This window comes from Felis catus, chromosome B2, assembly GCF_018350175.1.
Source record: "Felis catus isolate Fca126 chromosome B2, F.catus_Fca126_mat1.0, whole genome shotgun sequence".
NCBI lineage: Eukaryota > Metazoa > Chordata > Mammalia > Carnivora > Felidae > Felis > Felis catus.
In genome coordinates this window covers 134,458,589-134,473,075 of record NC_058372.1, presented here as the reverse complement: position 1 = coordinate 134,473,075, position 14,487 = coordinate 134,458,589, and the positions used below count along the sequence as shown (strand labels likewise).

At 36.2% G+C, this 14,487-nt stretch overlaps 1 protein-coding gene across 1 annotated transcript in view; it reads left to right on the top strand.

The window, feature by feature from the left end:
- PPIL4 (peptidylprolyl isomerase like 4) overlaps positions 1–14,487 on the top strand; it is a 34,099-nt gene that overhangs the window by 10,854 nt on the left and 8,758 nt on the right. Inside the window, exons 8-11 of the mRNA XM_003986636.6 lie at positions 3,202–3,326; positions 5,731–5,797; positions 7,448–7,559; positions 11,850–11,946. Coding sequence (XP_003986685.1) covers positions 3,202–3,326; positions 5,731–5,797; positions 7,448–7,559; positions 11,850–11,946 — 401 coding nt within the window. The remainder of the gene's footprint in view (positions 1–3,201; positions 3,327–5,730; positions 5,798–7,447; positions 7,560–11,849; positions 11,947–14,487) is intronic.

Below are 14,487 nucleotides of genomic sequence, written 5' to 3'. Positions count from 1 at the left end.
ATTTTTACTAAGGACTCATGGATTCTTTTTTTTGCTTTGACTTTAATAAATTTGGAGTTTATATATTTTTTAAGATTTTACTTTTTTTTAAATGTTTATTTATTTTTGAGACAGACAGAGAGACAGAGTGTGAGCAGGGGAGGGGCAGAGAGAGAGGGAGACAGAATCCGAAGCAGGCTCCAGACTCTGAGCTGTCAGCATAGAGCCTGACGCGGGGCTTGAACCCATGAACCATGAGATCATGACCTCAGCTGAAGTCAGATGCTCAACCGACTGAGCCACCCAGGTGCCCCAAAGATTTTACTTTTTTAAGTAATATTTACACCGAGCATGGTGCTTGGTGAGATCACAACCCCAAGATCAAGAGTCGCATGCTCTACCGACTGAGCCAGCGAGGTACCCCTAAGTAGATTTTATTTTTTAGGGCTGATTTAGGTTTATAGAAAGATTGAATAGAAAGTAACAGAGAATTCTCTGTGCACACTCATCCCTCTCCCCAACAGTTTCTCTTATTATTAACATCTTGCATTAGTGTGGTAGATATGTTACACTTGGTGAGTCAATATTTGATAAATTATTATTAACTAAAGTCCATAATTTACATTAGGTTTCACTCTGTGTTGTACATCTTGTGAGTTTTGAGAAATGTGTAACAACATGTATCTGTCATTACAATATCATACATAATAGTTGCACTGCCCTAAAAATCCTCTGTGCTCACATATTCATCTCTCCCTGCCCCCCTCCCCTGGCAGCCACTGGTCTTTTTTTACTGTCTGCATAGTTGCGTTTTCCAGAATGTCATATAGTTGGAATCACATAGTATGTATCCTTTTAAGATTGCCTTCTTTCACTTAGCCATTTGCACTTAAGATTCCTCCGTGTATTTTTGTGGCTTGATAGCTCATTTCTTTTGATCACGAAATAACATTCCATTGTATGGAATGCACCACAGTTTGTTTAAACATTCACCTATTAAAAAATGTCTTGGGGCAGCTGGGTGGCTCAGTCGGTTAAGTGTACAACTCTTGATTTCGGCTCAGGTCATGATCTCAAGGCTGTGAGATCAAGCGCCGGGCTCTGTGCCGGGCACGGAGCCTGCTTAGGATTCTCTCTCTCCCAGCTTGTGCATGTGTGTACTCTCTCTCAAAAAAAGTGTCTTGATTGCTTCCAAGTTTTGGCAAGTATGAACAAATCTGCTGTAAACGTTTGTGTACAGATTTTTGTGTGGACAGAAATTTTTAACTCATTTGGGCAAATACCTAAAGATGCAATTACTGGAATTTATGGTAAGATTATGTTTATCTCTAAAAAACTGCCAAACTGTCCTCCCAACTAGCTGTCCATTTTGCATTCCCACCAGTAATGATGGAGAGTTCTTATTGCTCTACATCCTTGTCAGCGTTTGGTGCTGTCAGTGTTTTGGATTTTAGCCATTCTAATATGTGGTTGTGTATTGTTTTGATTCTCACTATTAACAGGTTTCATCTTCTTTTTTTTTTTTTTTTAAAGTAAGCTCTATGTCCAGTGTGGGGCTTGAACTCACAACCCTGAGATCAAGCATGTTCTATCAACTGAGCCAGCCAGGTGCTTCAGATTGTTGTCTTTTGTTAGGCTTCAGAAGCACTGAGCAGATCTAACTGGCTCTGTTGCTTATTACTGTTTCTGATTTAAAAAAAAAAAAAAAAAATTTTTTTTAAGTGTGTTTATCCAAGAGGAGATACTTCACATGATAGTGTTATCAGAAATCATTAGTGAGAGTTTTCAAATTTATGTATAAAGAAGTATTGTTTGCCCATCTGAAGGCCCATGGCAAATACAGGGTTGCCACAATGAAACCATTTTCATCATGTGTTCTCCCACAGTTACCCTCATTGGTCCGTTAGTAGAACTGGGATACCGTACTCAGTGCAGTAGTTGGTTGTGAAGTCAAGTTCATTTTAGTTGAGGTAGAAGATGATAGTGAGGGTGAGAGTAAAAAACAAGAAACACTCTCCCTGAATTATTGCTGTTCCATATCAAACAACAGTGCAGAAAGAATGGAGCATTACTAATGCAGAAAGCTAGTGTCAGTATGATCATATTTTTCAAAGGTTTAAAAACAAGCAAAGCTAAATTATATTGCTTGGGGATGCATATTTATTTGAGAAAACTCTGAAGATACAGGAGAATGGCCAAAAAGGAAAACCAAAAAGCAGGATATTTGTTACTCTGGTGAGACAGAGTAATGGGATCAGGGGACATTTTAGTTCTTTTTTTTTTTTTTTTTAATGTTTATTTATTTTGAGAGAGAGAGAGAGAGAGAGAGAGAATGCAAGCAGGGGAAGGGCAGAGCCAGGGAGAGAGAGAAGGAGAGAGAGAATCCCAGGTAGGCTCCAGGCTACCAGTTCAGAGCCCAACATAGAGCTCAATCCCATGAACTGCGAGATCATGATCTGAGCCGAAATGAAGAGTCAAACTCCCAACCGACTGAGCCAGCAAAGTGCCCAAAGGGACATTTTAGTTCTTAAGCTAGTTGGCATCGTGGGTGTTTTTTATTTTCATGCTCCATTCCTTAGATATACTTTGTATAATTCTTTTTTTAATATATGAAGTACTTGAAAAAAGAAAAACAGGAGATAAAATTGGGACTTTGAAGCCACATAGATCTGGGATCAAATCCCAACTCTGTTGCTTATTACTGGGTGGCCTTCAGTTAATTATTTAACATTCTTGAATTTTATTTTACTCATTTTTAAAATGGAAACCACACAGTTGTTTTAAGAATTGGCAGTAGTGTGTGTGAAGTGCGAAGCATGGTATTCACACAAAGTCAGACAAGTATTAGCTATTAATACAGTATAGTTTCAGATTTTGCAATCTTATTTAGATTTCTTTTCCTGAGCTTGTAGTTTCTTTCTTTCTTTTTCTTTTTCTTTTTTTTTTTTTTTTTAAGTTTATTTATTTTGAGAAAGAGAGAGAGCACACAAGTGGGGAAGGGGCAGAGAGAAAGGGAGAAAGAGAATTCTAAGCAGGCTCTGTGTTGTCAGAACAGAGCCCAAAGCGGGGCTCAATCTCATGAGCCACACAGGTGCCCCTGAGCCTGTAATTTCAAATGTAAATTCAGTTGTTTAGGGAAATCAGCATTTTGGGCATACGTAGGGTAGTTAGAATAGAAACAACAAAGGAATTGATTTATATTTTTGTTTACTTACAATTTAGGTGGGAGACCTACCTGATGCAGATATTAAACCTCCAGAAAATGTGCTGTTTGTGTGTAAATTGAATCCAGTGACCACAGATGAAGATCTGGAGATAATATTCTCAAGATTTGGGCCAATAAGAAGGTAATCTCTAGAATTAGTGATTTTAGAAAAACTAGGTATTGGTGGTTTTCTAATGACATTTTTGGATGAATCTGTGAACTCTAGAATTTTGTACTGGTGAATTTTACAGATGACTCTTTTGCATAGCAGGGGAGAAAAAGATGTATTTATATGTGTATGTGTATATATAGAAATATACACACAAATACACACACACATATATAATTGAATGATTCTCCCACTTCCAACAGACATTTTCAGTCTAAGACAGGAAGTGAATGGAACAATTTAAGTAGTTCTGTAGTATTCTCAGTAATCTTTAATATTTAAAATACTTATATATAAGTTCTCACTAGAATTACCAGCAATCTATGTCAAAATTAACTTTTTTCTTTTTTGAGTGGTCTCCACACCCACCATGGGTCTTGAACTCACAACCCTGAGGGCAGGAGTCGCATGCTTTACTGACTGAGCCAGCCAGCCACCCCTATGTCAAAATAAATTTGAATCTAAATTTTCCCAAATTTTTTTCTTTTGCTAATAATGCTTTCTTCCCCTGCATTGTTAATGTAAAAGTCTATGAAGCTAGTATTTCTGTGAGAAAGGGAAATATTCTTGAGGAAGGTCAATTACACAGTTGACCTGCATGGTCAACTGCAGGTTTGAACTGCATGGGGCCACTTAGACACAGATTTCTTTTGATAAACATAGTATAGTACCATAAATGTATATTCTCTTCCTTATTATTCTTAACATTTTCTTCTCTGTAGCTTACATTATTATAAGAATACAGTATATAGGGGCGCCTGGGTGGCTCAATCGGTTAGGCGGCCGACTTCACCTCAGGTCGTGATCTCACGGTCCGTGAGTTCGAGCCCCGCGTCGGGCCCTGTGCTGATGGCTCAGAGCCTGGAGCCTGTTTCAGATTCTGTGTCTCCCTCTCTCTGACCTTCCCCCGTTCATGCCCTGTCTCTCTCTGTATCAAAAATAAATAAACGTTAAAAAAAAAAAAAGAATACAGTATATAATACATGTAACATACATAATATGTATTAATTGACTGTGTTATTAGTAGTTAAGTTCTGGGGGAGTCAAAAATTATATGCTTATTTTTTACTGCAGGGGAGGGGGCTGGGACCCCTAACCACCATGTTGTTCAAGGGTCAACTGTAATTGATTAAAAAGTATTATTTTATGTTTAGAATTTCCTTTTAGGTTATGTTTTGGGCTTTTTATTTGTTTTTTTTTGTTTTTGCCTATGAAATCATTCTTTATTCTTCCTGTTGAAAGAAAAATCTTTCCATAAATGGCTACTCAACTTTATTCCTCCACGTACTTATGGTATATCATATTTACAAAAAATACTCCTATATTGCTACTTTTTATTTTTGAGTTTTAGATATTATATACTGACTTCCTGCTGAGGCATGTGAGGATTTCCCTCTCTTCCTATCCTCTCCATCTTCATTCATACCTCCTACTACTTTGATTGTGTCATAGTTTTGGTTAGATCATTATTCCATATTTACATTTTAATATATGTAAATGTCATAACAGTTGATCCATATGGTATAATGTGATTACTTTTCCTTTGTCTCACAATGTTTTATTTCCCTATTCATTTCATTTCATGTTTTTAAAATGTGAGTAAATATGATATGTGAGTAAAAGGGCAAGCCAGGTGATTTCAACTCCTCTTATTGGCCCTTTTACTTGATTGTTAAGATGGATTAGTTCTACTTAATAGCTATAGTTATGAAGTTTAATTTGAGCTTGGTTTGTATTAAAATTCAAGGGCACACCTGGTGGCTCAGTCAGTTAAGCGTCTGAATCTTGATTTCAGCTCAGGTCATGATCTCATAGTCATGAGATCAAGCCCGCTGGGCTCCGTGCTGAGCATGGAGCCCACCTGGGATTCTCTGTCTCCCTTTGCCCTCCCTTGCACACACGCGCGCTCCCTCTCTTTCTCAAGAAAATAAAAAAATAAAACCCTACAAAGTATAAACTTATTAAACATGTACATGTGTATGAATTTACATACAGTAACATTGTATACTACAGTATACATTTTGCAGTATCATTGTATACTCTATAATTCATTTACATTTGGACTAGAAGTGAATAAAGACTTAAAGAGTTTTTTTAGCATTAGTTTGCTTTTGGCATGGTAAAGTAAATACTGTTATTCTTTCTTCAGTGCATTAGGAATTTAGGCCAAGATTGGGCATTTAGAGTAGAATTTAGATAATTTAGTTACTACACTGGTGAACTACTTTTTTTGAATTGTTATTGAAGAAACTGGGAGAAATATAGTTCCATGAGTTTAACTTTGACTTTTAATAAATGGCGTATTTTGTTCTTCACTTTTGAAGAGTAAGAGTAAGTGCTTTTTTTTTAAAGTCACTTTTTCCAAACTTTCTTTCAGTTGTGAAGTTATCCGGGATTGGAAGACGGGAGAATCCCTTTGTTATGCTTTTATTGAATTTGAAAAGGTAGGTCATTATATAGATGTATTAAGTTTATATTTATTTGGCTCTTATATAGTGTTAAAGTATGAAAAATTATAAAATTTTTCCAGTCTCTGAGATTAGAAAATTAATTTGCCCTTTAGGCACCCGAGAAAAAGAATTTTATTATACCCTCTATTTAAATAAATACAACATCTGTTGGTGTTAATATTGTACCTTTAGTTTAGATTCAGGTACAGTCTGAGTTAGTGTATCTTCAAAACTTTAACGTTTTAGGTAATGTCTTTCATGTTGTAGAAATGATTTTTCAGCATTGTTTACATAGATCTGTAATTGAATAATAGAGAACTAGACTGAGTATAAAGTTCTAGGTGTTAATTTGAGCTCTGTCACTATTATATTTGACAGTTTATCTGGAACTCTCATTTCTAGATATTACTCTCCTTATAAATAAAACCTGAATATTGGATTAGATGGTGCCTTCTAGATCTATAATAATAATGATGAGAGCTTATGTTACTCAAATAGCTTTCTCTAAGCCAGGTGTTACACTACCTGATACGCATTTAATCCTTACAACTCTGTGAGAATAGGTACTGTCCTCCTTTTCCAAATAAGTAAGTGGAGACACATAGTGGTCATGTGACTTGATTAAAATTATGCCCCCAGTGATTGCCTACCATGTACCAGATGATGTTCTAAATGATATAGATACAAAGATGGCTAAAGCTTTGTATCCTCATGGAGTTTATGATCCATTTAATTCTTGACATACATGGTAAATAAATATGATTGTAACTAGGTTTTATTTTTTTGTCTGCTCCTCTGAATTGCCTGTAGTAAGTTGTGAGCAGACCAAAGGATACATTTCCAGGAATATAGGAGATAATTGATCAGTGCTGGGTTGAAATGCATCATTCCTAGTGTTCAGATGTCCAAAATGGAAATATGGGGTTTCAAAGTTGCTGACGGGAAGAATCCTTATGTAACAAGGACCTTGGTATCTCAGGCCCACAGTCCATTATCCACACCATTGGGAATAGCTTTGTTTCTGATTTCAGGCTTTTTTAGAACTTACGTAATTGTGTACGTGTGTGTATACACACACCTGTGGACTGTGTCATACTCCTCTGGGTCAGCACTCCATAATCAATCACAATTTCTGGACAGAAATGAATGCATATTCATACCAAGTGGAATAAATTAAGTCCATAGTCTCCTGTAAGGGGACTGTTTTGTTGTCAAATGGATTTTAACACAAAATTTATAAAAACAACTTTGAACTTTGGGGATATTTTTGGGTTTTGAGTAAAAGGGGTTATGGACTTGGGGAACACAATTTGTAAGTATATGTATGTCCACTACAGTCAGACTGCCTCAGCTCACGTCCTGGCTCTCACCTTTGCCAGCTGACCTTTGGCAACTTCTATGCCTTTCTAAACTGATGTTTTCTTTTTGAGAAAATGGAGATGATAGCAGGTAGTAGTTCCTCATACACTTGTTACCATAGTTACCTGGGGTCACAGGCACAAAACATTTAACGGCATTTCGTGTGTAATAAGCTTGCAAATGTTAGTTTGGGTAAAAACAAACTCTTGTATTTTTAGTATTTGTTGAAGCTGCAGAAATCTTTTCCATAAAGATTTATGCTTGAGTTTTTATAATTACTCTCAGGAAGAAGATTGTGAGAAAGCATTCTTCAAAATGGACAATGTACTTATAGATGACAGAAGAATACATGTGGATTTTAGCCAGTCTGTTGCAAAGGTTAAATGGAAAGGAAAAGGTATGTTGGTTCATCTTCCTTTGTTTCTGTTCAGCGTGCGTGCTTGTGCGTGTGAGTGTGCTTGCGTGTATATCTCCTTTGACTTAGTGCTGCTCATTAGGAGAAATGTTCATTGATGTAACTTCTGCCATTTATGGTTTCATGTAGCTGCTATTGAGAATCTAAGATAAAGGGGAGTGTATGTATGTGTGTATGTGTATTTTAAGCTGATGATGAACATATTTACTGGCTTTGTATTATAAATTACTTTTAACCCATTTAAACCATTGCAGATATTTGCAAAATGATGGTTGTGGTGGCTTGGTTCTTTTAGATGCAAAACAGTTTTTTTGTTTGTTTGTTTGTTTTTGTTGTCATATGGTACAAAGTCGGAAAGGTCCATGAAAGGTGGTGTAAAAAACTCTCCCACTTCTGCACCTCATCTACCCCATTTCCCTTCCGAGAGGTAACCACTCTCACCTGTTTCTTTATTTTCCGCATACATTCTTTGAATATACATGCATATGTGTTTATTTTATGTTGAGAATTTTCTCTCAACGTGTTTTTCCCCATATATATTTTATGTATATTTATAGGTTTCTCCTTTAAAAAAGGAAGTATATATATTTTATATGTATTATTTTCAACTTTAGAAAAGGATAAGGCAAATGGATGCAGGCTATACATACTGCCTTCATATCTTGCATTTTTCATTTAATAATACATCTAAGAGAGCAATTCATGTTAGTGTATAAAAGGGACATTCTCAGCAGCTGCAGTTTTCTATTGAATGTATATATCATAATTTATTGGACTAGTTCTATTAATGGACAGTGAAGTTTCTAATCTTTTGTTCTTCTGTTTTACTGTCCCTGTGCATATGACATTGTCCACATACGCATATATATATATGTCAACTGAATTTCTGGTAGTAGCATGTCAAACTTAAGATTGAATGTCTGTATGCTAAAATAATGTAAGTTTTTGATTTTTGATGCAGTATTTTTAGAAGATTTTACTTTGACAGTTATTCACCACATCATGCTAAATTTTACTAGGAATTCCAGGATTACTTTCTTTTTCTATAAAACTTTTCTTTCTTTCCCATGATTTTTATGAATTCTTTTTTTTTTTTTTTCCAAATAAGAAAGAACACTACTTGAGAGTGATGTGCTCGTTTGTTTGGTAGGTCATGGTACCTTGTGGGAGTTCAGAAAAAGAAATGATCAATGTCCAAAATAGGTGAGGAAGGCCCGCTGGAAGCTGTGTTCTCCATGGTGGGAGACGGTGATGGGTCAGGGTTCCTTACAGTGTTGGTTTCTCCCATGAAACTGTCGTGCTGGATTGCATGACTAGATTTACACACTGCTCTCTATTTTCAGTGACTCGCGAAAACTAAACCCACTTAAGGTGGCGTGTTTTTCACATGTAGTAATTGCAGCTTTGTAAACAAAAGAATCAAATAACTGTATTCAAGAACTATAGAGGAGCTGTTGGCCTAATGCACTCTAGTTCTGGTCCAGAAGTAGCTCTTCTGTGGGGCTTTTTCCCCAAAGAGCTAATTTAATTTTAGCATTTGGGGTATGTGTGAAGCCAGTGTAATTACAGTTCCTCACCACAGAGAAAGAACTTGAAGCACAATCTTGTGAAGTGATTTATTGAGAGTCACATAAACTGATGATATAAATAGGATTTAATTTAGTGTTTGTTTTTTTTTTCCTCTCTATTCTTTTCCTAACATATCCACCCACTGAAAAAATGATACTGCCTTCCTGAGTGGTTTCAATGTAGTTTATTTACAGAGGACTTTTTTTTTTTTTAACTTTATGTATTTATTTTGAGAGACAGAGACAGTGCAAGTGGGGGAAGGGCAGTGAGAGAGGGAGAGAGAGAGAATCTGAAGAAGGCTCTGTACTGCCAGCGCAGAGCCTGATGTGGAGCTTGAGCCCACGAAGGCGTGAGATCATGACCTGAGCTGAAACCAAAAGTCAGATGCTTAACCAGCTGAGCCACCCAGATGCCCTTCCTATGTAACATTTTAGAAAAAAGTAAGTTCACTTTAAAGTCCTCTCTAAGGGGCGCCTGGGTGGCTCAGTCAGTTAAATGTCCCACTCTTGGTTTCGGCTCGGGTCATGATCTCCCGGTTTGTGAGTTCAACCCTGGCATCAAGCTCTGTGCTGACAGTGTAGAGCCTGCTTGGGCTTCTCTCTCTCTTCCCCTCCCCTGCTTGCTTGTTCTGTCTCTCAAAATAAATAAATAAACCTTAAAAACTTAAAATGAAATGAAATGAAATGAAATGAAATGAAATGAAATGAAATGAAATGAAATGAAATAAAATAAAATGTTATAGAGGAAGGCTCCTGGCTGGCTCATTGGTAGAACATGCAACTCTTGATTTTGGAGTCATGAGTTCAAGCCCCACATTGGGTGTACAGATTATTTAAAATAAATTTTTTTTCTTTTTTAATATTTTCTTATTTTTGAGAGAGAAAGAGAGAGAGAGAGTGCAAGCAGGGAGGTGCAGAGAGAGAGAGGGAGATACAGAATCTGAAGCAGGCTCCAGGCTCTGAGCTGTCGGCACAGAGCCTGATGCAGAGCTTGAACTTAAAACCCATGAGATCATGACCAGAGCCGAAGTCGGATGCTTAACTGACTGAGCCACCCAGGCACCCCTAAAATAAACTCTTTAAAAAAATAAAATAAAATGTCATATAGGAGACAGATGCTTTATTATTTTTTTTATTTTTTATTATTTTTTTTTTTTTTTGTGGTTTATTTTTTGTAACTGTTTGTAACTTTTTTCCCCCTTCCCTTCCCCCATGGTCTTCTGTTAAGTTTCTCAAGATCCACATGTGAGTGAAAAGGGAGTCAGATGCTTTAGCTTCACATGCCATCATAAACATGTTTATTTGTTAACTGTAGTTAATTTTGAGATAGTTTTATGTATTATGGATTCGTATTTAATAAATTGAATATATACTCTGTACCATTCACAGTGCTAAGTACTTTGTCTTATAGCTCTGTGAAATGGAGGTATTATTTTCGGCTTACAAATGAAAGGAATATAAATGAGTTTCAAAGAAGTGGCTGACCTAGGACCTTCCACTAGAGTCAGGATTTGACCACAGAACTTTTCACTTTAATCCATTGCTCTTTCCGTTATACTGTAACTGCCTCATCCATCGTGAAACTCCTGACAAGCACAGAATCTTTTTGTCAGTGATGAAATGGTACCTGTTCGTTACAGTTATCAGTGTTGTAATGTGTGCAGTTGTCTGTTTCATGTTCACGTGAAATATTGTGAAATGTTGTTTACTGGCCATTTTTGTTTCAAGAGTCTCTGGAATTACCAGGTAGATTCATTTTGTTTTTGATGCTTACCTACTTCTTTTATTCCTATTTTTTCCTTTGTTTAAAGAACCTGATGATAGGTTGTATGTAGGATACCCAATCAAAACACCTCTCTGTGTACCTGCAGTTTGCTTTACTTGTACGTTCAGTCTTGGCCCTTGTGTACGAAGCCCTCCCACTAGAAGCACTTCGTCATGGTAGTTGAGGGGATAGGAAAGGCAGGTTGGTCAGCAGGTCTAGGACTGAATCTCCATCTGGTAGGAGAGTAGGCTTGGGAGTCAAGGGGCTGCAGAGGATGATGCTCTTTCCCTGCCCTGCCACTGAAGGCCAGTCAAGATACAACGGTGGGTCCTATTTTTCTGAAGGGATTGTTGATTTCATTTTTGGCACTCGGGAGGAATAAAGGTGCTCTTAAGCAAGAACTTGAAAGCAGACACAGTTTGTCTTTGGTGTTCTTGCCAACCCTCCCCTCTCACACCCTTTAGTGAATTTCTGTGTGGATCCTACTGTGCCCTATCTGCTTGGTGCTCTGTTGAGATTTTAGTCTGTCTCTTTTGACAGATCAGAGATCTTCAAAGCCTTACTTCTTCCAAGATAAGTCTCTCAGATCTCAGACTGCAGTCTCAAGCCATCAATTTCCTTTGGACCTAATTTTCTTATGGACTCAATGGTTCTCCTTAAACACTGCATTATTTCCCAGTGAAAGTATTCATTGTGTAATTTAGGATTGAAAGTTTGATGTTGTAATACTCTCATAAATTGTTAGGTGGCAGCATAGGGCTACCTAGCAAAATAGGTATCAGATTTCATTTAAAACCAGTAATGGAGAATGAATTACTAACCTTCAGTCGTGTATGCTCATGTTATACCTCTTATAAAATAATTTTTGTTCTTTGATAAATTAGGTGAGTTTTCTTACTAAATTCTTTTTTTCTTTTTTTTTTTTTTTTTAATAAATAGGTGGGAAATACACCAAGAGTGATTTCAAGGAGTATGAAAAGGAACAGGATAAACCATCTAATTTAGTTTTGAAAGATAAAGTAAAGCCCAAGCAGGAGTATCCTTCACAAGAACCAATTGGTGGATTTAGACCATCCACTCTGTGTAGAGTACTATGTGATATGTTATAAGTCATAAAGTCTGTAGAAGACAAGGTTCCTGAATCCAGATGGTTTGTGAAGACATCATTTAGTTTATTGTTAATATTTTTTCACCGTCTTACGTATACTTTTCTCTTTTTGGTATTTTCTCTATTTTATGGAGTTTACAGTTCAAAGAGATCTTTAGCCAGATTCTTTTCCCTCCTTACTCTTAGGTTAAGGTTAACACTTATTCTGAAATCTTCAGGTAAGATTTGTATTTTCTGTATATAATTGTAATGTTTTCAGTTCCCCATAGTCAGAAATTTTCTTCATATAGTTTAGCTAAATTCTTGGTGTTAACCTTCCTTGTAATGTTTAACTTCTTTGGAGATGGTAAATGTGTAGATTGACAAAGTCCTTTTGTTATTTTCTATGATTAGGTTGCTTCTTTCTGCTCAGTACATTGTCAGTCTAGCAACAAATATTTATTTGGCTCATACTGTAAGCAAGAGTTGATTTTTATAGGATTAAAAAGAAATTCATTGACTTGACCATTTAAGTTTTTTGAGGTTTTAGGTTGAGAAAAAAATCAGAGACATACTGCTTACATTATGTCATTTCAGTTTTTTCATTGATATTCTCATTATAAATCTATCACTCTACACATTGCAAAAGTTATTTCTTTTGTGATTCTTTCTGGTAAATGGTTTCTTTGTTTCCTAATTTCTGTTAGTAGTTTAGGGATTCTCTTTTCCCACACTGCCTTAGACATTTCCTTTCCAAGTATTCATCAAAGAAAGATGAATATCAGGTTGACTTGTTATATACTCATGTAAAAAAATGTGTTGACTGTCTACAATACATGAAACATTGTAAGGTGTAACAGCTGGGTAAAGCTGAAATACACTGACATAATCAACATGAGGAGAGGCTTTCACATGCATACACAGCAAACAGTAAGCTAAGTTCCAGTCTAAAAAGGTGAACATTAGAGGAGATATGATTGAAATATTAAAATCATAAAAGGTGTGGATGGAATACACTTGAGATTTATTTAACAAATCTTTGAAATTAAATTTAGACTTACTAGTAACTGCAGCTGGAAGAAGGGAAGTGGGTAGGACAAATAAAAGGAAGTATAGGCATAGAGTATAAAGTACAGGGAGGTGTCTTTCCCTCACAGAGGTAAGTAGGTCAGGCTGCAAAGAAAGAATATGTAGTATTAAAATGTTTTAAATTTAAGATGATAGATTACTGAAGGTTAAGAAAGGAAACCAGGTATGTTTGAGAAGAAATCTGTAGCCCAGTGCTCTCCAGTAGAATTTTCTACATTTTGAGCATGTGAAATGGACTGAGGAACTGTAAAGTTTGTTGAATTTTAATTAATTTAAACAACCACATTTGACTAGTATTGAAAAATGCTTGCCTTCAGTCTTTTGAAATTGATGGAGAAGACAGACATGTCCTGATGTAAACCATTGTTAATCATTCTCAAACAGAATATTGAACAAGAAAAAGGAAATTCTTGAGTTGACCAAATACGGTGGTCTTTATGTTGTTGGTAGTTGATAGATTTCATTTCAGCAAGGCATTTATAATCTCAGGTAAAATATTAGATTGGTAGAACATGTGTTTATAATATGTAAGAGATAAAAAACAAAAAGTATAACATGTAAGAGATATATTGTCCTCATTCTATATTATATGTTACTTTGTTACTATGGCAAGGAAAGGAGATTTAGAGGACAATGTAATAATCTGGTAAGTTTTTTTTATAGTAAGTTTTAAGTTACAAAGTCATGGTGGAGATACACTTTAATGGATCTTGAGAAAAAAGAAATTGCTGTAAATTAGACTACTACTAAGAAGATTAAAAAATAGAACAAAAGGAAAGACAAGTTTAACTTAGGGTAGATCTCGGGGAAGTAACTGGAAAAGAAGACGGGAGATCTCAAATTTGTGTTTAACTGGAAAGATTTGGCATCTACAAGTGTTGACTATAGTAGTGAGCAGAAGATAGTAGCTAAGCAAGGGAAAAGAGATGTGACAAATGTCACATCTGGTGGGATAATAAATAATCTACAGATACTTATTTGGCATCTGATGTATACTAAGCAGTAAAACATAGCCCCTGCCCTTATAGAACCTTACGTTTTATTGTTGCAGAGGGGGGATGAACAGACCTTAAATAATTACCGTGGATCAAATATAAAAATGTCTGTAGTGTTTCTAAGAAGTGCATTTGTGGGATATGGGACTTGTAGAGGCAAGGAGTCAGGGAACACCCTCGGGTAACACTAAGAGAAATGACAAAAGCTGCAACTTGAATGTGAGGAGAGGAGGGCTGAGGTGGGATGCTGTTTTCTCTAACTTGATCCATCATTTCAGAAATACAGTTTATATCTGGACCCACCACAATCCAAGGATAGCCATTCACGCGCACACATAATTGAAACAGAAATGCAATGGTATTTTTCCGAGGCTCCGTATACTCTTTTCTGTTCTACATTATTACA